Source organism: Lepidochelys kempii, chromosome 7 (assembly GCF_965140285.1).
Source record: "Lepidochelys kempii isolate rLepKem1 chromosome 7, rLepKem1.hap1, whole genome shotgun sequence".
NCBI classification, from domain to species: Eukaryota; Metazoa; Chordata; order Testudines; family Cheloniidae; genus Lepidochelys; species Lepidochelys kempii.
This window is the reverse complement of record NC_136386.1, coordinates 53,513,746-53,534,226: the sequence shown is the minus strand read 5'-3', so window position 1 is coordinate 53,534,226 and position 20,481 is coordinate 53,513,746. Positions and strand designations below refer to the sequence as shown.

Here is a 20,481-nt window from a genome sequence, read left to right as displayed (position 1 = left end):
GAGGCTTTTAGAAATTAATTCTGACCTGCTGATAGAAAAGACCCGTGCATCAAGAGAGAGAATGCAATAGATAAGTGACCTGTTTAAAAGAGAGGTGTGTTTTAAGGTGAAATGAAAAGCTTTAAAAAAGAAAAATTAGCAAATATCTTCAGGGCTCAATTCAATTAAGCAGTATTATTATAATGAATGCTCTGAAATAACTACCAAGAGGAGGGCAATCACATATCTGCAGTGCTCTTAACAGTGAAAAATGCATTGAATCTTTTCTTCTAGCCTACCTCTTCTTTGGTGCACTGGTGCAGCTCTTGGAGCAAAGGTTCATTCATAAACCATCCTTGCCCTGTCACCTTTCTGTTGTTTCCTGACTACTGTTCCTGATGCCACCTCAATCCTGCAACCAGGTTCTCTGCCTCCCAGCTGCCTGTAGTCTGACTTAGCAGCCTCTCCAGTTTCCTCCTCAGGACGCTTTCTTTTCTACTTTTCTCCTCCGTTCTGTTTACTCCATTTGATTCTCTGCTCTCACATCTTATTCAGCCCATCCTACTTCCCCACTATAGCACCATTCTACCCTTTTCTGCCAAGGAGCATTCTAGAGGTGGTAGGGGGGCCTGCCATCCCCTACCACCTCTAGAATGCTCCTTGCCCAGCTTCCTGGCAGCTTCTCCACCTATTCCTTTCCTTCTCACACTTTTCCCACTTCATGCTGTGCGGCCAAATGCCCAGGTGGAATCTCATGTGAGCATCCCTTTTTAAAAACACTGCAGGGGGATAAGTGCTGAAATCCATACCTGAAAAGGCTATGATTCAGGGTTTCATTCTGTTCTTGCAGCTGTTGAATTATGTACAATGAAAGCAGATCTCTGTGCTAATTAGAGGTCCACAATGCCCTCAGTTGTAGGAGAAACACTGAAACCTGACATTGGGCATTGGCAGATTTAGAAAACAAAAGCATTTTACCTTTAAACATATCTTTCTACACATCAAACTCAAATATATTGCACAAGTGCCCATCCCTGCTAAAGGAACAGCCTTATCAGAAAAATATTATTTTGTACAATAAGTTTCTACTGCAGAGAGTTTTAATTCTGCAGCCAATGAGAAATGTCTGCTTGTATCATGATTTTTGTGCCTTTGCTTTAATATACATCAGCAATATAAACAGCACAAAGTCTATTATTACTCAAAGCTAAGATCATACTCCCCCATGAATGCTCAGTTGGAACTTCTGCATGATGGTAGCTTTGATTTCTAGATCTGCATGAGGAGACAAACTGATAGGATTGGAGTCACACAATAGTCTTTTTTGTCCCTGTAGGAAGTAATTATCCTAACTATGCACCAGTGTTTAGCTGCACAGCGTTGTCATTCTGCATATCCAGATAAAGGTTAGAGCATTACTCTAACCAACACTAAGTGTGGCTTTGAGCAGCAGAAGTAGTTTTCAGTTTGACAGCTACCTGGACTATAGCTGTCTATCAGAGTTGTTTCCAGTCCTCTATTCATATCGCTGACTCATGTGACTTTCTGGTTGCATTTTATAATGCTAATTAATGCAGAAGAAATACAAAGTGACCCAAAGACATGCACGGTTTATATTTTATGCAAGACATTTATGCACGGTTTGTAATGCTATTAAATGCTTCCTTTAATGTATTGGATAAATAACTCAGAGCTGGACAAAAATGAAGAGAAGGAAACTGAGGGAAATGTATTGCATTCTATGCTATTCCTTTCCTTCCCAAAGTTATTCCCCATTACTTTAGGGAAAAGAACCTGAGTGGAATGTTGCCTGTTTATGTTAAGATCATAAACATAATGGTTCTCTTGTATGGTTTGTAGAAATCTCCCAGAGATTTTGGAGGGAAACTTGTAATACTTAATTTAAAATTTATTTTTATAATGTGTACACAGACACACACGCCCCTAGCCAAAGTGCTCAGGTGCTATACAATAGTTGTAAAAATATAACAGTAAAATCTTATAATAAAAAATAACTTTTAAAATTTGAAATGAATAAAATAGATTGAGTGGGTCACGTACAATAAAAAAAAATAGTTGGGAGGAAATAAAATGGAGATGTTGTCAAATTAACAAAAGCAATTCTTTTGGGTGGAAAGTTTTTAATTTGTGTTTGTGCGAAGAGAAGTGGAATGAGGTGGATGATAAAGGGGAGCAAGTTCCACGCTTTAGAGATAATTTTAAAAAAGAAGAGAGTTACTAATAATTAGTTACCATTTCTGTGTATTTTAGTGAACAGACTGGCCCGCTCCAAGTACTGCTGAGCCGGGAGGTATCCCTGGAACCCAACAGAGAAGTGGAATTCGGGTCCAGTTCTTTCTTCCGCCCACCCGCTTCCTGCCATGAAGTGCACTCATCATTATATCCAGAGTCTTCCTCCCTACCCGTTCCTGCAAGCAGTCCTCCAAATAGGACCTTTCCTAACTTCCGGGCTGCTTCTGCTGATTTTGATGACCAAGCTCCCTCTTTTCCCTATGGGCATGGGTTGGCTGAGAGACCCTCAAAGACTGAGAATGATGCCTACCATTCTATGGAGCTTGGTGGGGCCCCTGCCAAAGGGCTGAAAGACCATAGGGACTGCAGCAGCAAGTTAGAAGAACTCCATGACATTACAGCTATTCTCACACCTCAGTACAAAATTAAATTTAATACAGTCAACTCTGGGTCTTTGCCTACACTAGTTCCCTGTCCACATCCAACGCAAGCATCATCTCCCAATAGAAGCAATCCGCATAGTCCTTGCTTCAATCTGTCAAGCTCTCCAGTGCCCACTAGCACTGATCAGGTAGGGGGCTGTCATTCCATGATCTCTGCTGCTTCATCCCTGTCACTTCAGTGCCCCCTGGCTCCACTACAGACAGCAAACAGGTACCCCAGAACAAACAGCCGTGAAACTTCACTGCTCCCACAGGATGTCTTCAGCAATGTGGAGACTTGCAAATCTAAGACCCGTAGCACAAAGGGGCATGTTCGTTCCCTGGCAGAGCAGTTTCAGAGACTGCATGGGGTCTCCCAGAAAGAAGGTGCACATGAGAAAGGGTGGACTGCTGCAGTCTGTCAGGATGAGAAGTCTCCAAGGCTGATACAGGAGTCATTCACCAATTCTTCAACCTCAGGCTACAGGCAATTAATTCCTCAAAGTCAAGAAAACAGAACCCGGTCTTCCAAAAAGTTGCATTCATCCTTAGATGTTAGGGATGGGTTTGTTTCCATGGAGGGTTTTAGTGCTCAACTCATTACCTCTAAGAGTCCTGGATCGCACAGTGAAGACCAGTGTAGAAGAGGTGGACAGAATGTAGCTGACCCTGGACTCTCCCAGGAAAGGCACACTCATGAGGGAGGTGTGAGACAGGTGGATGATGGAACTGCCACTGCCATGGGTGTTTCTATGCCTGTGGACTGCTGGGTGGACAATGTCACCAGGTATTACAGTTCTCAGCTGGACTGTAAAAATACAGAATGGCTTCCTGTGCCAGGGAGGAATCCACCCCTTTCTGATCACAGAACAGTCAGAGATGACCTGAATGGGACCCCAGTGCAGTTTCATCCACAGTGGAATCAAGACACAGAGCAGGATATCTCTGAGTTGGAGTCCCTCTATCAGGCTAGCCTAGCTGGTAGGCCTGTGTTGGGAAGACTGGACAATTCCAGGCACCCATCGAGCAAGCCAGGTGAGAATTCTGCAACTGTTACATCTGGGTAATGTTTTATCCCCAAGGAAGACTTGGACCTTGCCTATACACAGACTTCCACCAGTTTAACTAAAAGTGTGTTTTTAAACTGATTTACTGAAACAAGTGCGTGTTTGTGTGCAGTTATTCCACTTCGAGAATGGCTTATTTCGCTTCATCTTACTAAAAATAAATCACTTTTAAACTGAAAGAAGAGTATCTGCATACAAACTTGCTCCTGTTTAACTACATTTGTTTAAAAGCATACCTTTAGTTAAACCAGTGGAGGTTTCTGTGTAGACAAAACCTTGGCTTGAATGAGAAGAGTTCAGATTTGAACTACATGGCAAATCAGGATGAAGGAGGGACAGATTTCTGGCATGCTTTGTAAGGTGCCATATTAATGCACCTAAAGTGGGCAATAATGCAAAGTGTCTACACCCTGGAATATTATATTCGTGTTGCTTATGTATATGTATGGATATGGAGGTAGACATTACCATATTTGAGGTAGAAGCAAAACTCAAACAGCTTAATGGGACTAAATCGAGGGGCCCAGATAATCTTCATCCAAGAATATTAGAGGAATTGGCACATGAAATTGCAAGCCCATTAGCAAGAATTTTTAATGAATCTGTAAACTCAAGGGTTGTACCGTATGATTGGAGAATTGCTAACATAGTTCCTATTTTTAAGAAAGGAAAAAAAAAGTGATCCGGGTAATTATAGGCCTGTTAGTTTGACATCTGTAGTATGCAAGATCTTGGAAAAAATTTTGAAGGAGAAGGTAGTTAAGGACATTGAAGTCAATGGTAAATGGGACAAAATAAAACATGGTTTTACGAAAGGTAGATCGTGCCAAACCAACCTGATCTCCTTCTTTGAGAAAGTAACAGATTTTTTAGACAAAGGAAACGTAGTGGATCTAATTTACCTAGATTTTAGTAAGGCATTTGATACCGTGCCACATGGGGAATTATTAGTTAAATTGGATAAGATGGGGATCAATAGGAAAATTGAAAGGTGGATAAGGAATTCGTTAAAGGGGAGACCACAACGGGTCCTACTGAAAGGTGAACTGTCAGGCTGGAGGGAGGTTACCAGTGGAATCATAGAATCATAGAATATCAGGGTTGGAAGGGACCCCAGAAGGTCATCTAGTCCAACCCCCTGCTCAAAGCAGGACCAATTCCCAGTTAAATCATCCCAGCCAGGGCTTTGTCAAGCCTGACCTTAAAAACCTCTAAGGAAGGAGATTCTACCACCTCCCTAGGTAACGCATTCCAGTGTTTCACCACCCTCTTAGTGAAAAAGTTTTTCCTAATATCCAATCTAAACCTCCCCCACTGCAACTTGAGACCATTACTCCTCGTTCTGTCATCTGCTACCATTGAGAACAATCTAGAGCCATCCTCTTTGGAGTTCCTCAAGGATCGGTTTTGGGACCAATCTTATTTAATCTTTTTATTACTGACCATGGCATAAAAAGTGGGAGTGTGCTAATAAAGTTTGCAGATGATACAAAGCTGGGAGGTATTGCCAATTTAGAGAAGGACAGGGATATCATACAGGAGGATCTGGATGACCTTGTAAACTGGAGTAATAGTAACAGGATGAAATTTAATAATGAGAAGTGTAAGGTGACGCATTTAGGGATTAATAACAAGAATTTTAGTTATAAGCTAGGGACGCATCAATTAGAAGTAACGGAGGAGGAAAAGGACCTTGGAGTATTGGTTGATCATAGGATGACTATGAGCTGCCAATGTGATATCGCCGTGAAAAAAGCTAATGTGATCTTGGGATGCATCAGAAGAGGTATTTCCAGTAGGGATAAGGAGGTCTTAGTATCGTTATACAAGGCACTGGTGAGACCTTACCTGGAATCAGTGTGCAGTTCTGGTCTCCCATGTTTAAGAAGGATGAATTCAAACTGGAACAGGTACAGAGAAGGGCTAGTAGGATGATCCGAAGAATGGAAAACTTGTCTTATGAAAGGAGACTCAAGGAGCTTGGCTTGTTTAGCCTAACTAAAAGAAGGTTGAGGGGAAATAGGATTGCTCTCTATAAATATATCAGAGGGATAAATACCAGAGAGGGAGAGGAATTATTTAAGCTCAGTACCAATGTGGACACAAGAACAAATGGATATAAACTGGCCATCAGGAAGTTTAGACTTGAAATTAGATGAAGGTTTCTAACCATCAGAAGAGTGAAGTTTTGGAATAGCCTTCCAAGGGAAGCAGTAGGGACAAAAGATCTATCTGGCTTTGATTAAACTCAATAAGTTTATGGAGGAGATGGTATGATGGGATAACATGGTTTTGGTAATTAAATATTCATGGTAAATAGGCCCAATGGCCTATGATGGGATATTAGATGGGGTGGGATCCGAGTTACCCAGGAAAGAATTTTCTGTAATATTTGGCTGATGAATCTTGCCCATATACTCAGGGTTTAGCTGATCGCCATATTTGGGGTCGGGAAGGAATTTTCCCCCAGGGCAGATTGGAAGAGGCCCTGGAGGTTTTTCGCCTTCCTCTGTAGCATGGGGCACGGGTCACTTGCTGGAGGATTCTCTGCTTCTTGAAGTCTTTAAACTACGATTTGAGGACTTCAATAGCACAGATATAGGTGTGAGGTTTTTTGCAGGAGTGGTGGGTAAAATTCTGTGGCCTGCGTTGTGTAGAAGGTCAGACTAGATGATCATAATGGTCCCTTCTGACCTAAATATCTGTGAATCTGTGTAGACAGTACATGACATCTAGTTAAAACCATTCACGAAAGAATCGTTATTGACTAAAAATTTCACACCATAGAATTTGTATCAATGGATATAAAACAGTATAAAAACATTTATACAAAAACGGTGATTGTTTACCTTTTGTACCTTTTTTTTCCTCCAAGTACCCTCTGCACATTCCTACTTGTGGGATCACAGCATCTGTGTCTCGAGTTCTTGGAATCTTGTGAGCAATGTCCATTTGAGCCACTCACTCTTCCCTCCCCAGGCAGGGTTTCAAGAGTGCAAAAAGGGGAGTGATCCCAACCACACTTCACTTCCTTCTAATCCCCAAAGGTCCAATAAGCTTAGATTACATGCAGTGTCCTCGATGCATCCCTCAACATATTTTTTTTCTTCTGCCTTTCAGGGACTATATTTTTGTAGTTTGTCAGTTAGGTAATCAGCTTTTCTTAAGAAAGAGAAGAAAAAGAAGTGGAGAGAAGGATAACCATTTGACACAGGTTTTGGCTGGACCTGTAAAAAGGAGAGACACACCTCATCTGACAGAGAGACTCTTCAAACTAAATCTGTCTATCTAGAAGCCAGCATCAAGTCTGGAGATAACCCACACCAGAATGGTTCTGTGCCTGGTGCAAGTGGAATGAAGGTCTTTGGATCAAACTTGGATGACCAAATCCTGTTTTAAGCATCCAGCACTGTTAACTCTGGAGAACCACTTGATAAAGTAGTTCTGTTTTCCCAGATCTGTCCAAGTTTGACTAAGTCTAGTGCTGAGGACCTGCCACCTTCACCTCTTGGAAACCACTTGGAAAAGTGGTTTTGTGCCCAACGTGATCTGCACTGAGCACCTCAGATCTCGATGCCTTGATCTAGTCAGGTTCTGAGGACCTAGCATAATTGATTCTGCTCTTAGCGTGAAGTTCCTGGATTCATCTGAGTTTACTAATGGTTCAGCACCACTGATACTGGAAAATCACTTGCTAAAGTGTTCGTGTTACATATGAGGGGCACTGAGGTCTATGGATTGACCAGTTTGACCAACTTCAGTCCTTAGGGTAGGGCACCATTGACTTTGAGCTCAGCATAACTGGAACCAAGCTCTCTAGATTGACCAAGTCTAGTGCTGTCAACTGCAGTTTCAAAAAGAGCAGATTCTCATCCTAGTTCAGGGTCCGGCCACTGTAACATACCTAGGGTACAATCCAGAATAATAAGTAACTGTGTCACTCCTCCCCTCTAACCTGGGGTGCCCTTTACATGGCTTTGCTGTTGTAGCCTCCAGTCTGGACTGCTCGCAAACAGCCTCCACCATGCAAGTGACTCTCAGCTATGTCTTTGTGTGTGCTGCAGCCAGCCAGCCACACCTTGGCTATTACCACCCTTGGTTATACTGCAGGGTAAACCCCAGTATTCTCCAAGTCTTAGATTTTCCACCAGAAATGTAGATCCTGTACTGCCTAGCCCTCTCCTGGACAGTACAAGTTCATATAAAATCTGTATTTCTTTAATAGATATATGTATATGTTATGTACACTTTTTACCCCACATGGAGTTTCCCAGGCACTTCAGTTTAAACACACTGGATTAGATAAAACAATAAAACATGTTTATTAACTACAGAGAGAGAGATTTTAAGTGAATACAAGTAATGAGGCATAAAAGTCAGAAATGGTTACAAGAAAAATAAAGATAAAACACAACTAATGCCTAACTTAACAAACTATGTTAAATTCAAAGCAAAATTTTTCTCACCACATGCTCTCAACAGTCTTACTGGCCAAACTTCTTAGACTAGGATCCCTTCTTCTGTTTAGTGGCTGCTTCCTTTGCCCATGTCTACACTAGAGAGCTTACAGTGGTACAGCTCTACTAATGCAGCTGTGCCGCTGTAAGGTCTCCCTTGTGGCTACTCTGCCGACGGGAGAAAGCTCTCCCATCAACATAATTAAACCCTCCAAGTGATGGAAGCCTCTCCAGCCAACCATTCGCACCATGGCACTGTCCACACCAGCACTTCTGTCAATGTAACTTATGTTACTCAGGGGTGTGGTTTTTTTCATAAGTTAAACCAACAAAAGTGCTAGTGTAGACGTAGCCTAGGTCCATTCTTGTGCAGTAAATCAATGGCTAGAGAAGGAAGAGAAGAGGATGCCTTAGGGTGTTGCCCCTTCTTTTTATAGTCCTGTCCCTCCTTTGAGAAGCATTCCTTACTTCCAGCTGGGAGTAAGGCGATAGGCAGTCTGTGTGAAAGGAAACTTCATGCTGTTTCTTTGCTAAGATATAGGTTTTTGCTCTTGCCTCTTTCCTGCCAAAGAATGGCCACTTAGCAGGTAATGATTCATCTGCCGTGTTTACAGCTGGCTGAGGTGTCAGCTTGCCCTTTGTCTCTGAGGAACTGGTTTGGCCATTCCCCACACTTCCCTGGAAAACATACTTTTGCATACATACATCCATTTTGCCATAATATTACTGATCAGCAAATTATGAGTTTTTAAATAACACCTCACAAGGCATCTGGCTTTTGGTGACTCTCTGGATTACCAAATTGCTGCTACAACTAGCTTCCAGTTCAGAATCAGTAGGGGGACTCTTTAGTGTCCCATTCCAGAGTGGCTCTAGTATGGAGGGGGCACCTATCCAAGGAGTCCTTGGGAGCAGTGCAGGGACTTCATCAGCACTGGTCCAGAGTCTGAAATTGGCTAGTGCCACTGTTGGTATTCCTGTGGTTCTGAACCTTTTCTCTGGGCCAGATACATCTGAGAACTTTCATGCTTTGCCTTTTCTGAGCACTTCTTTTGTTTTCATGGAGCATTTGTGCTTGGCACTTGAGAGAGCCTCAGTGGGGGAAAGGGGACACTACCAATAAAGCTGTATCATACATGTCTTTGGCCTCTCTGGCACAAAGGGTTCACCGGTTGCCTGACTATCCTAATTATTTTTCTCAGATGTTAGGGAATCCATGTGTATAGCTAGAGTTTGGTCCTCAGGAAATATGCATGTTGTTTCAGTCCTTGGAATTTACTATAAATAGTTCCCGTTCATCCCTCCAAAAAAGGTGGGGTCATTGGAGCTCTCCTTAGAGTCCAAACCTGCAACTTCCTGGTGTGAGTACAGATTCCTTACCAGTGCACCTTCTTGATGCAATGAACACCTGAGCCACAACGTCTCAGGACATTCAAGATGCTTACCTGTGAAAGACAAAACAGCTCCCTTACCATTTGCAGTGATACTCAACTTGTTTTTCACACTCTCCAGGACATCAGGCTCCACATGAGTTTATTGGAGCTAAGCCCTGTGATTAAATCCAGATCTGTCCCAATTCTGATGGACAACACCACACTAATGTATTACAGCAATTGACAAATGGCGGCTTGATCTAGGGTCAAGAAGTTTCCCTTTTCTGAGAATGCAGCGGCCATCTTTCCCTGGCAGATGAGAAATTGGATAACAGAAGGTTTTTGACCGAGCACAACTAACAATTAACTGGAAAAAATTCATCAGAGCAGCACAAAATGAAGTGGGCGTTTCACAGCCCTACCTTGCTTTTAACTTAGACTATCTTAAGGTGCATTTTTGTTGCTGTGTGAGCTTTCCACCCTCTGAGGCACAGGTCATCAATTTTTGCTCACTCTCCAATAACCAAATTAACGATGTGGTTGCTCTGTATACCATTGGAGCTGCTTGTGGTAGTTGCTTTGCCACAATGGCCATGGCAAAGGAAACTGGATTTTCCATTGCTGAGGGTGCTCTGGTGAGACAGGTACATTTGAGCTGCTCCATACATATTTCCTTCCTTCCAGCCCAGAGAATGAACAAGATACAGATCTAAAGGACTAATTGTCAGTACTTTTTCTGAATAGAATATGATGTATGATCTGCTGCATCCTCTCCCTTAATCCTGACTATGGTGGTATTCTGTGTCCATCCTACTCAGGCTATTACTTTCCTAAGCTTAATTCACATCCAGGAACTCCGATTCCATACTTTGGATATTCATGGATCTTAGATGTGGTCCTCTTAGACAATGATTGCATCTTCAAGTGCCCTCCAAAAACTAAGGGCATATGGGATGTAATTACTAAAAGATGTAGCCAGTTGTTTGACTACATTCATGGCTTTTTCTTTAAAATGTTCAAGAGATCAAATAACCAAGCTTAGCCAAATTTATTGTCTTAAGACACAATAGTACAATATGAAAAGGAAACATAAATATCCCCTTCTGTGGAGCAAATTCTTGCAGCACGTTCATTTTATGCAGAAGCTGTGCTTCAAAGATATGTATTTCAGCTAGTTGTATTTATAGTATGATTTTACAAGTTAAAAAACTCTTTACACACAAAATGTAAGTTTAACCCACTAGTTTGTGCCAGCTTTGTCCTTGGTACTTGTCTATAGTTTCCCATATCTAGTGTTGAATACTACATTCCACGTGTTGATGAGCTATGAAAGTATTCCCTATCTGTACTTGGTCAAAGCCAAAGATGCATAAATGCTTTGTACAAGTCTCCTATTTTCTAATGCAGCGGTTCTCAACCTTTAGTAACCCAAGGACCCCCATTTTGATTTAAATTTTTTCACTGACCCCCAAACCTCCCAGCTCATCCCCAGGCCCTACCCCCACTCCACCCCTCCCCCCAAGGGGAGGGAAGAGCATAATAAATTCACTTGACATAACTTCCCAACACCAATATATATAGTTTTGTTTTATTAATACCATACCTATTAATATGGTGTATTCTATGCTTAACTTTTATATAGTGGCTAACAGATGGCACTGGGGATCTTTCCATCAAAGCTCAGAGGTTGCCCAAATGCATCAGTTTGTGTATGACTGATGTTATGACAAGGGTGGTGTTCAGCCACCTGAAGGTATTAAAAGATACTCAGCTAGGCCTAATGTTGTTTACATAGCTTGTCTTTGCGTGATCTTAGTCAGTTTGGAAGGCTGCTATTTGAAGCTCTACATATGCTTTCAGGTGTCTTTTTTCAATTGTGGCCTGTCTGGGGAGAGTAAAAGATTGTAGTCACTCATGACATTGCATTCATTTTTGGCAATTTTGCAGTCCTTGTTAATCTAGAATTCTAAAGTCCTCCTTCCTCGAGCTGGTACTGCTCACTAAACTCCCACAAATAAGAATGTGCCGAGACCACTTGAAAAAATGCAGGTTACTTACTAGTAACGGGAGTTCTTTGAGATGAACCTCTGCACATTCATACTTCTTCACTCACCTTCCCCATTTCTTTGGGGTCTGAGTTTCACAATTCCTGAATTAGCAGAAGGAACTGAGGAGCAACTGGGGCTGCTACTCCTTTTAAACCTGTAGAACCCTGAATGGGGGCAAAGGAGGAGGAATAAGTCACCCCAATGGACACTGTTCACTAGAGATTCTGAAATCTTGTGATCAGATACTTTGATCCTGTAAGTGTGGCTGTGCAGGGGCTTGTCTCAAAGAACTCCGGTTATTGGTAAGTAACGTTCTTTTATGTCTATAGATATTCACTCTCTGTTTGAGCCAGGGCTGAGATAACTAATCATGTTCCACAAGTGCAGAGTCAGATCTTGAGTTTAATCTCACTTCTTTATTTCCCTCCACAGTCTCTGCAAACATAACTGTGAGGAAACTTCACACTGTAGCCAGCATGGGTCTCTCGAAAACGCCGACAGCAGAGATTGAGCACAATCTCTATGGAGCCATTGTCTCTCCTGTCTCCAAGGTAGCACCTAAAATGTTGTGTGGTTGTGGGGGAATTGGACATTCCAGCAGCAAGAAAAGTGGAAAAAATTCCATATGAGAGGCAGTAGTATCACTCATATTGAACTTTAAAGAGATTATTTTATGTAGTCCTACTTGGGATTGAGCATCAAGAAAGTGGGTGACTTGGGGTCAGTGTTACATTCTAAGTGGTGACCTCTTCAGGGATATGTGTCCTCACAGTTTCAGAGCTAGTACCTCTGATTATACTTTAATGGACTGCAGGGAACCATTTTGCATTGCAAGGAGATATTTTCCATTGCTAACTCCTAGGAATTGCCTCTTCATATTATATCAACTGCTTTTACACTGTCTCCTTTCTTGGATCATGTCATCTTGCATGTTTTGAAAGTAGAGGGTTTAATATAGTGTAATGTACAAATAATAGCTGACCCCTAATGCTCCTTGGTCCACTCGGAGTAAGAGAAGGTAGCACTACCTGCACTACAATCTGTCTTGTGCTGCTGTTTCCAGAACCTTTGGAGCACACATTCTAACTCACCTGAATACTGCTCAGTTTTCATACTCAATAGCTTTTCTCAGAGAAGCCAGTTAAATAATTAGCTGTAATATTTAGGTACCTATATCTGAAAGTATCTGGGCACTCAAGAAAAAAATGATTGAAAATGCAGTGTTCGCAAATAGAAGAACCTGTTTATCAAGCTGAGAGCAGAAGGAAAGAGGTAAAAAGAAGCAACAATTTCCCACTCCAACATAGAATAAACCACTTGCTAGCCACCAGCGATGAAAGGAAGCAAATAATCATGGTGAGAAGATTTGAGAAGGCTCCAAAACTCTTCAGATTATGTTTTGGGATAGTCATCAATTCCAGTCCTGCTTATCTCAGCTGCCATAATGGAGCACAAGGCAGCAAGCAGTCCTTTGGGTAGACTCATCCCATTAAGGTTTTAAATCCTGTCTTTAAGAAATTATAAGACATAGAATCTCAGTTGCACGTGTCTGCCAGTGTACATAATAAGGTGAAAAACTGATCATGAGGATACTATTTTTATTAATGAGAATTTAACAGACTCACTTGCTTTATGCTTTTGGGTTAGACCTGAATGAGGTCTAATGAATTCAATACTCCTGAGGCTGAGGGCATTCTGTGCCAAAAAATTAAAAATTCTGTGTACAATATTTTAAAATTCTGCAAAATTCTGCAGGTTTTATTTGTCAATAAATAAATGCAGAGACTCCAGCATGGCACTGGGGAGCACAGGCCACTGGCTGCATGAAGGTGGGAAATCACCCTGCAGCCCCCCACCCCCAGGACACACACTCAGCGGTGAGGCTGCACCCAACCCTGACACAGCACAAAGCCTGGGCCTACCCCAGAAACACCAGGCACACCAGGTGTGGGGCAGGCAGGCTCAACCAGGCAGGATCCAAATGTGGAGGGGCTCAGTGTGGGGGGATCCAGGTATGGGGTGAGAAGATTCTGTGTGGGATAATCTGGATGCAGGCAGCTCAGTGGGGAGTCTAGGTGTGGGGGGATCCGGATGCACAGAGGTTCCAGGTGTAGGGGCAATGGGACTCTGCAGGGGCTTCTGGGTGAAGTAGTTGGGAATCAGCGGAGGGGTTTGGATGTGGGGGTCTCAGCGGGGGAGTTCAGGTGCTGGGGGAGTGGGGCACTGGGTGCAGCTAATTGAAGGTCAGTGGCATGGGGGTCTGGATGTGGGGGCTCAGGGTGGTGCAGGGGGTGGGGCATCAGGGTGGAGTTTGAGTGCAGGAAGCTCAGTGAGGGGTGGTCTGGGTGCCGGGGTGGGCATCAGGAGGCAGGGAGTCTGGTTGCAGGGGAGGCTCCAGATGCAGGGGTTGAGGTTCAGTGGGGTTTCAGGTATGGAGGACTAGGGGGAGGCTTGGCAAGGGTGTCTAAGTATGGGAGGTCTGGATGCACGGGGACTGGGTGGATGGTGGAGCAGCTCCCTGTATAGTGACCCCTCCGCCAACAGCTCAGGAGTGGTGGAGGGAGGATGCTGAGCTTCCTGGAGTTGGGGAAGGTTTCCGGGGGTGGGTCTGACACAGCCCCAGTCACTCCTTGCGGGGGAAGAGGAAGTTTCATCCTTTCCTGCCTCCAGCCCAGCCGGGACTAACAGCTGATCCCAGCTCAGGGTAGGAGCTGCTAGCTGGGGTGTCCCCAGCCCCACAATGATTTACCTCTCTGCCGGCTGCTGTGGGTGCCTGAAACAATGTACCTGCGCTGCTAGGGAATGGTGCACAACTGCTCTTGCAGCTTCCCTGTCAGAAAGTCATTTTTTTGCAGGGAAGCAAAGAAATCTGTGGGGGACATTAATTTTGCACATATGCAGTGGTGCAGAATTCCCGCAGGAGTAAGAAAAGGAAGGATTAATGTATTTCACTAAGTCCATCGTATTCTTATCAACTTCTTCTCCTGAATCACTGTTCAATGCAATTTTCCATGGAGAGATCTTTCTGAATGTGGTAACGTTGTCTGCAGGTTGCATATGCCAGAGGCCATAGCAGGGAGCCAGAAGAGGAGATGTACAGTGCAGAGAATTTCCGTCGCATTGCTCGCAGTCTCAGTGGGACAGTCATCACAAACAGGGAAGAGACCCTGGTCTCCTCTCATAGTTTTGTAAGTAGAATGAACCTCAGCATTGCAAAGAGATGACTGCTTGGGATAGAGTTGGGAGCTGCTTTTCCTCCTCCTTTCCCTCATCAACTCCACTAGCAAGTAGTAACAGGAAAGGCATGCAATTGAACACCATTGATACCAGTTCAGAAGGATGAAAATTTGTTCCAGTGAATCATTCCCTTTTTTCTCTGTTGGATGGAGAAGTCAGCTTTTATTTTGGAGTAACCAAATTGGCTGCTTTTAGAGTCACCACACCTAGAATTGTGCCAACCAAAGCTTGTGTATGTGTGCTAACAGGGCTAACCCTGGTAAAGGGACACAGTCAATCTGAAGTTTATCTATTCTGGATATTGACTAGCTTAAAAATTACAGTTTTTAATAGAGCCCCCATAAACAATATGGGCTGTGATTTAACAAAATAATTCTTTAACGGTATATATAAGGAAATTTTTTCTTCCTTGTTAGTGTTTATAAGGCATACCTTCCTCAAGAAATAGTGATTATACACAAAGTGCTGTTACTTGTACAAAGTAAACAACTTAAAAACAGAGAGAGACTGCTTTTCTCCATCATCTTTGTCAGTACTCTCAGGTTAGATGTAACAAATCTGAAACTTGAAAAATGTACCGTATTTTCAGGCAGAAGTTAAGTTGTTGTTTTTTCAAGTTGTGTCCTTTCAACTGATTAAGTAAAGTTCAGTTACTCTAACACTATTTTTTGTTTAACTTTTTTAAACCATGCTTGTCTATATTTCATTTCTGAACAAATTCTAGTGGAACTGGATGTAAGGTGAGGTGGGTGTTGGCTAGCTGACCCTCCTGCTCAAAGGGCAGGGAAAGTATGCTCCCTTGGTCAACATGCTTATTAAGGGAATGAAGACTGTTGCTGGGTCTAATTGCACTAAATAATGTTCCCCTTTCAGAGTTCCACCAAATTCATTTAATTGAAAAGCAGGGATTTTTATTGAACTGTAAGTCTGAGAAAAGCAGGAACAGATTGCTGTCAGTGTTTAGCTGGGTGATTTCTTTGAGGAGGAGAAAGTTTTAAGAGTATGAAGTAATGTGGTGTATTGGTTTTGTTCTGATTTTTCACTAGCCATGTTTAGACTTCTTCAAAGGAAAGCTAAAAGCATTAGCTTTGTTTGAAAGTAGCAGAATAAAAATGGGAGAGTTGAGCTGCAAATTCAGTGTTAAGCAAGGTTGAATGCTATAGCATGACTCAAGTTTTAGCTTTAGGCCTAGTCCAATCATACAAGTTTGACTAAAATTTTGTTTTCAAATCCATTTAATTAAACCAGTGCAACTTTCACTTGTAGGTAGGGCCTTATCCCAACCTTGCATTGATGCAAAAGCTCAAACTCCACTACCGTATTAGAAAGTTGTGCCCTACATCACTGTTTTGCTCTTAATAAAGCATATTTAGCAAGGGAGAGGCTTCAATAGTTTACATTTTCCTGGCATGTGTGGCCCAGCCCTTCAAAAGGTGATTAGGAAAGAGCAGATTGATTTTTTTTTTCTTGCACACGGTTATTGCTGCTGTTCTGAGTGAGATGCGAGTATGATGGTGGGGGGGTTTTCTGAGCGGGTATGTTGGGTTTTTATCTGATCTGTTTTTTCTGATCTGTTACCAAAGAACCTTTCTGGGGTGGGTATTGTTATCATCTATTTCTTTCTCTTTCATAGACAGATTCAGGTACTTGTTCTGGTGACTCATCCCTCTCTCCTTCCTGGATCCCCACCATGTTTTCTTGGTTGAGCCCAACTTTGTGTTTAATCATCATTTGTGGTTTCTTTCCTTTCTCATTTTGTCAAAAGGAAGCACCAAATGTGAGGAAAATGCCAAAGGAAACCACGCACCGTTCTTCCAGCTCCACTTCCCTCCCTTTTCCCCACGATCCTTCTGTGTTACCCTTTGATCCCCACCACTACCCAACCCAGATGCAGAACCTGTCCTATGATGTACTGATGCCTAGCATGGTGGGCAAGGCACGTAGACCATCAGGTAATCACAGGACTCTTCACCCTCCTGCATGATCAGAAATGCTGTGTGTGATTCTTTCCCTGCTGTTGCTGAAGGACAGCTCTTTGGATCTTGTCTGCCATAGTGATGGTTTTATCAACTGCCTGAATACCTTCAGAAATTTGGAAGGATAAATTGCCTTTTTTTCTTCACTGTCCCTTCTACACTGCTTTAATAATGCTGTGCTATATGGATATAATATAAAGGGGCAGTCTTTATGTTAGAGGTATGGCTGTTAAGTATTTCAATAGTTGTGGTAATGTTTTCATTACATATATACAGGAGGAGGTACCTGGCCAACAAAAGTGTCTGACATAACCCAGTGGAACTCTTCTTACTATTTTATATAGCATCTATAGCATCCTCTGGGGCACTTGGCATGGGCCACTGTCAGAAGACAGGATACTGGCTAGACGGACCTTTGGTCTGACCCAGTATGGCCATTCTTATGTTCTCATAACACACCATTCCTATTAGATTAATTATATTACGCTGTTTTTAACACAAGAAATGAAGCTATAAATGATGCACACATTCCTCAGAGATGACCCAAAGGTCCACCAAGTTTTTTTGTGTTTAACTGTGTTTGTGGGAGGGGTGCACAGTGACTGACTGAGGAGGAGCTGGTTATTAGTACTATGTTCTGTTATATAAGATACTTCCCTCAAAAATCACTTGTGTGTGAGATCTTTTGGAATTACAATCCTGTTGATGCTACAAATTCCTGCATGAGAGGTCACCATGAAAGTTATCCAGAAACCCTTAGAACATGTGTCTTTAATTTTCTTATTGGGCTCCTTCTCAGGTGACATTGAACATGTTACAAAAAGTGCTGACTGTTTAGGAAATCTGGTGTCCCATTAGTGTGTGTGACTGCACCTGCAGAAAGACAGGTTGGAGCTCTTTTCTGGGGGTGGGTTGAGCTGCAGAAGGAAAGTGAATACAAGGAGTGTGCTGCTCAGTTTTCACTCATTCCGAATCATAGGTCAGTCGGTGCCCTGTTTTAGGCTTGGTTCAGTTTACCCGTTCATATCAGCTGTGGGCCACAGTTAAAGAGGTTTTGAGAGGAAAATAAATTAAAATATAACTGACTGAACTCTTTCCCCCCTCTCCCCACAGGAGATCAGAAGAACGTCCAAAAACTTCTGGTTGTGCCTGACCGGGGTGAAACTTTCCAAGGTGAAGACCACCCAGGTATGGCACTGAGCTACAGGAGTCTCCCTTGCACACAGAAATGCTCTTCTTCCCAAGGTCAGAGACCTCTTGTTGACCAGCATGTGGAAGGTGGAGCATCAAGGATCTCTGGCCATCGGCTTCAGATGAGCCACAATGCCAGACAAACAGCAACACTGCCAGACAAACGAACATTGCAGTTGGGATACACTGCCCAGCCAGACAAGGGGTTACAGGAAAGCTTCCTCCAGCAGCCCTCCCAACACCAAATGCACGAGTCCTATGCCATCAATTGCAGGCCACGTCCTAGCACAGACTACAGTACCTTCAGAGTACCACAGGGGCTTTCTTGGGACCCTGTTGCCTCTCAGGGTTGCCCTGTGCCTCCCTCGCGTACTAAGGCCCCTGGACCAAGGAGAGTAGATATGCCCCCAGAAGAAGACTGGCGTCAGAACAGCTTTACCCCTCAGCCTGGTGGCCGGAGAACACTACCAGTGCACATGGTGGATGGGACTTTTTCTTCTGCTTCTGAGGTGCACCAAAGGATGATGGCCCGAGCAGCAGCTGCTCCTGCCACCCTGCAGAATAGCGGCTGGTGAGGTCTTGTTCCACTCAATGTGTTCCCAGCATTGATCAAACCCCCTTGTGAGCAGACTGTCTGAACTGTAACTGTTGCTGAGGTGCAGTTAATAACAAGGCAGCTAACTGTTCAGTCTGTAGCTCTACTAGTCGTGTCTTAAAACATAGCTATACGGTATGTGGGAACTAATTGCACTGTATTTCTTTTCCTGTATTGCTGAACTGCTGTCTCTGTGGGGAGCTCTCAGCTATTCCAATCCCAGCCCCTCTCAGCAGTACACGCTATAGTCAATAGTAGGTATAAGGGGCACTGGCTGTGGATAAGCTCACGGGTGCACATTTATTTTGAAGAAAGATGTACCATTAGCAAAAAGGACCACTCTTTAAAGGACTCAAGCATGAAACGTAGTTCTGCTAAATTCATTGCATACAAAGCCAATATGCTATTTTCCGTTTGTTTTTTTCTCCACCTCCCTCTTGTGTTCCTTACTGGGGGAAAAACTGATCCACCTTCCAGGTTCCAGCAAATCTAAACATGACAGGACTGGTGGTAAGTGAGGCAAACCCAACATTCAGTTGTGCTGAGACTTCAAGCACAGGCCACAGCTGTAGTTGCTACTGAGGAAGGGGGAAGGAGACATTGCCCCAGAGTATACCAGAACTTTCCCCACTTCCTTCAGGCAAACTAACAATGCTTCAAACAGAAACGACTGTTAATGCTGCACGCTTAATTACACCAATGTAAACACAGAATAAGTTTAGCTATTTTAGGGTCAAACATACTTGCTTTTGTAAGTATTTTTCAAATAAATCTATGGAATAGTTCTATTTAATTTCCTGTGTATGAATCATCTTCATTTTTTATTTGGTTTTACTCAGCGACTGGCCTGAAAGCTCTGATCTGTGTTTTTTAATACACTAAGTGGAATAATAAAAGCTACATATAAATTTGTTTTCAATGTTGTAGCTGTATTGATCTGAGGATATGAGACACACAAGATGAGTGAGGTAATCTCTTTTTCCAGACCTGAAGAAGAGCTCTGTGTAGCTCAAAAGCCTGTCTCTTCCACCAATAAAAGATATATTACCTCACTCACCTTGTCTCTCTCATTCATAAAGGTAATTCATTAATAATGGTAATTTATTAACAAATCATTTATAAAGAAGCACTTGTAATTAGAGCAGAGGTCTGAGTCAGGAATCCAGTATTCTGTTCCTGACTCTTCCAATTCCACTCGCTTGCTTTGTGGACTAGTTGCTTCGCCCCTCTGCGCTTCACTTTCCCCTGTAAAAATGGGGTACCCTTTCTCTCTGGAAAGGTATTTTGAGATATCTGGATGAGAAAAATGTAGGACATGTGCACATTAGTATTGTACACAGTCAAGCTCTTTTTAGTCTCCTACAGAAGGGTCATCTAGAAATGGTCAGTCTAGGTCAACAGCTCGACTGAGCCACTGATGATGTCGCACAGAGCGAGCTCACCTAGTTGTCAATAGTATAACCAATGTCTAATTCAGGCTGGCCTGCCCAGGCCTTACATTCACACAAAGAAATCAAAAAGCTGGCACAGTAAGGTCAGCAACAGGCCCTGGCCAGGCCTGGATTTTTGTGTTAGGGTAGAGGGAAGAGCCTTCCTCCTCCTCTGGCTACACCCCGCAACTGCCATTTTGTAGAGGCAGCAGCCCTTTTTTTTTTTATGTGCCCCGCTGGGCCCATATTGGCTGCTTCTTGCTCCTAGCCGTCTAACCATTGGAGGACCAAGTATTGTTGATTCCATCAGTGGTTGACCCTGGAAGGCCTTTCTGGGCAGCCCGGGATGTCCAAAAATTACTGCCTTTCTCTTCCTGTAGGGAAGCTTCCTAGGGCAGGTTGCACCAAGGCAGCAGGGTCTCCAGCAGGGGGCAGCGAATGCCTGGTGCATCC

The 20,481-nt window shown here is 43.1% G+C and overlaps 1 protein-coding gene across 20 annotated transcripts in view; it reads left to right on the top strand.

Moving 5' to 3' along the window:
• The window catches only part of USP54 (ubiquitin specific peptidase 54), a 279,027-nt gene extending 259,636 nt beyond the window's left edge, over positions 1–19,391 (top strand). For 10 of the 20 annotated variants that reach the window (XM_073352837.2, XM_073352834.2, XM_073352844.2 and 7 more), the window contains 5 exons: positions 2,251–3,689; positions 12,032–12,150; positions 14,650–14,787; positions 16,602–16,788; positions 17,926–19,391. In XM_073352837.2, coding sequence (XP_073208938.2) covers positions 2,251–3,689; positions 12,032–12,150; positions 14,650–14,787; positions 16,602–16,788; positions 17,926–18,578 — 2,536 coding nt within the window. In that variant the 3' untranslated portion in view covers positions 18,579–19,391. Of the gene's footprint in view, positions 1–2,250; positions 3,690–12,031; positions 12,151–14,649; positions 14,788–16,601; positions 16,789–17,925 lie in introns of those variants that run through there. The other 10 variants (XM_073352857.2, XM_073352855.2, XM_073352854.2 and 7 more) reach the window with 7 other exon arrangements.
• Positions 19,392–20,481: the final 1,090 nt, after the last annotated feature.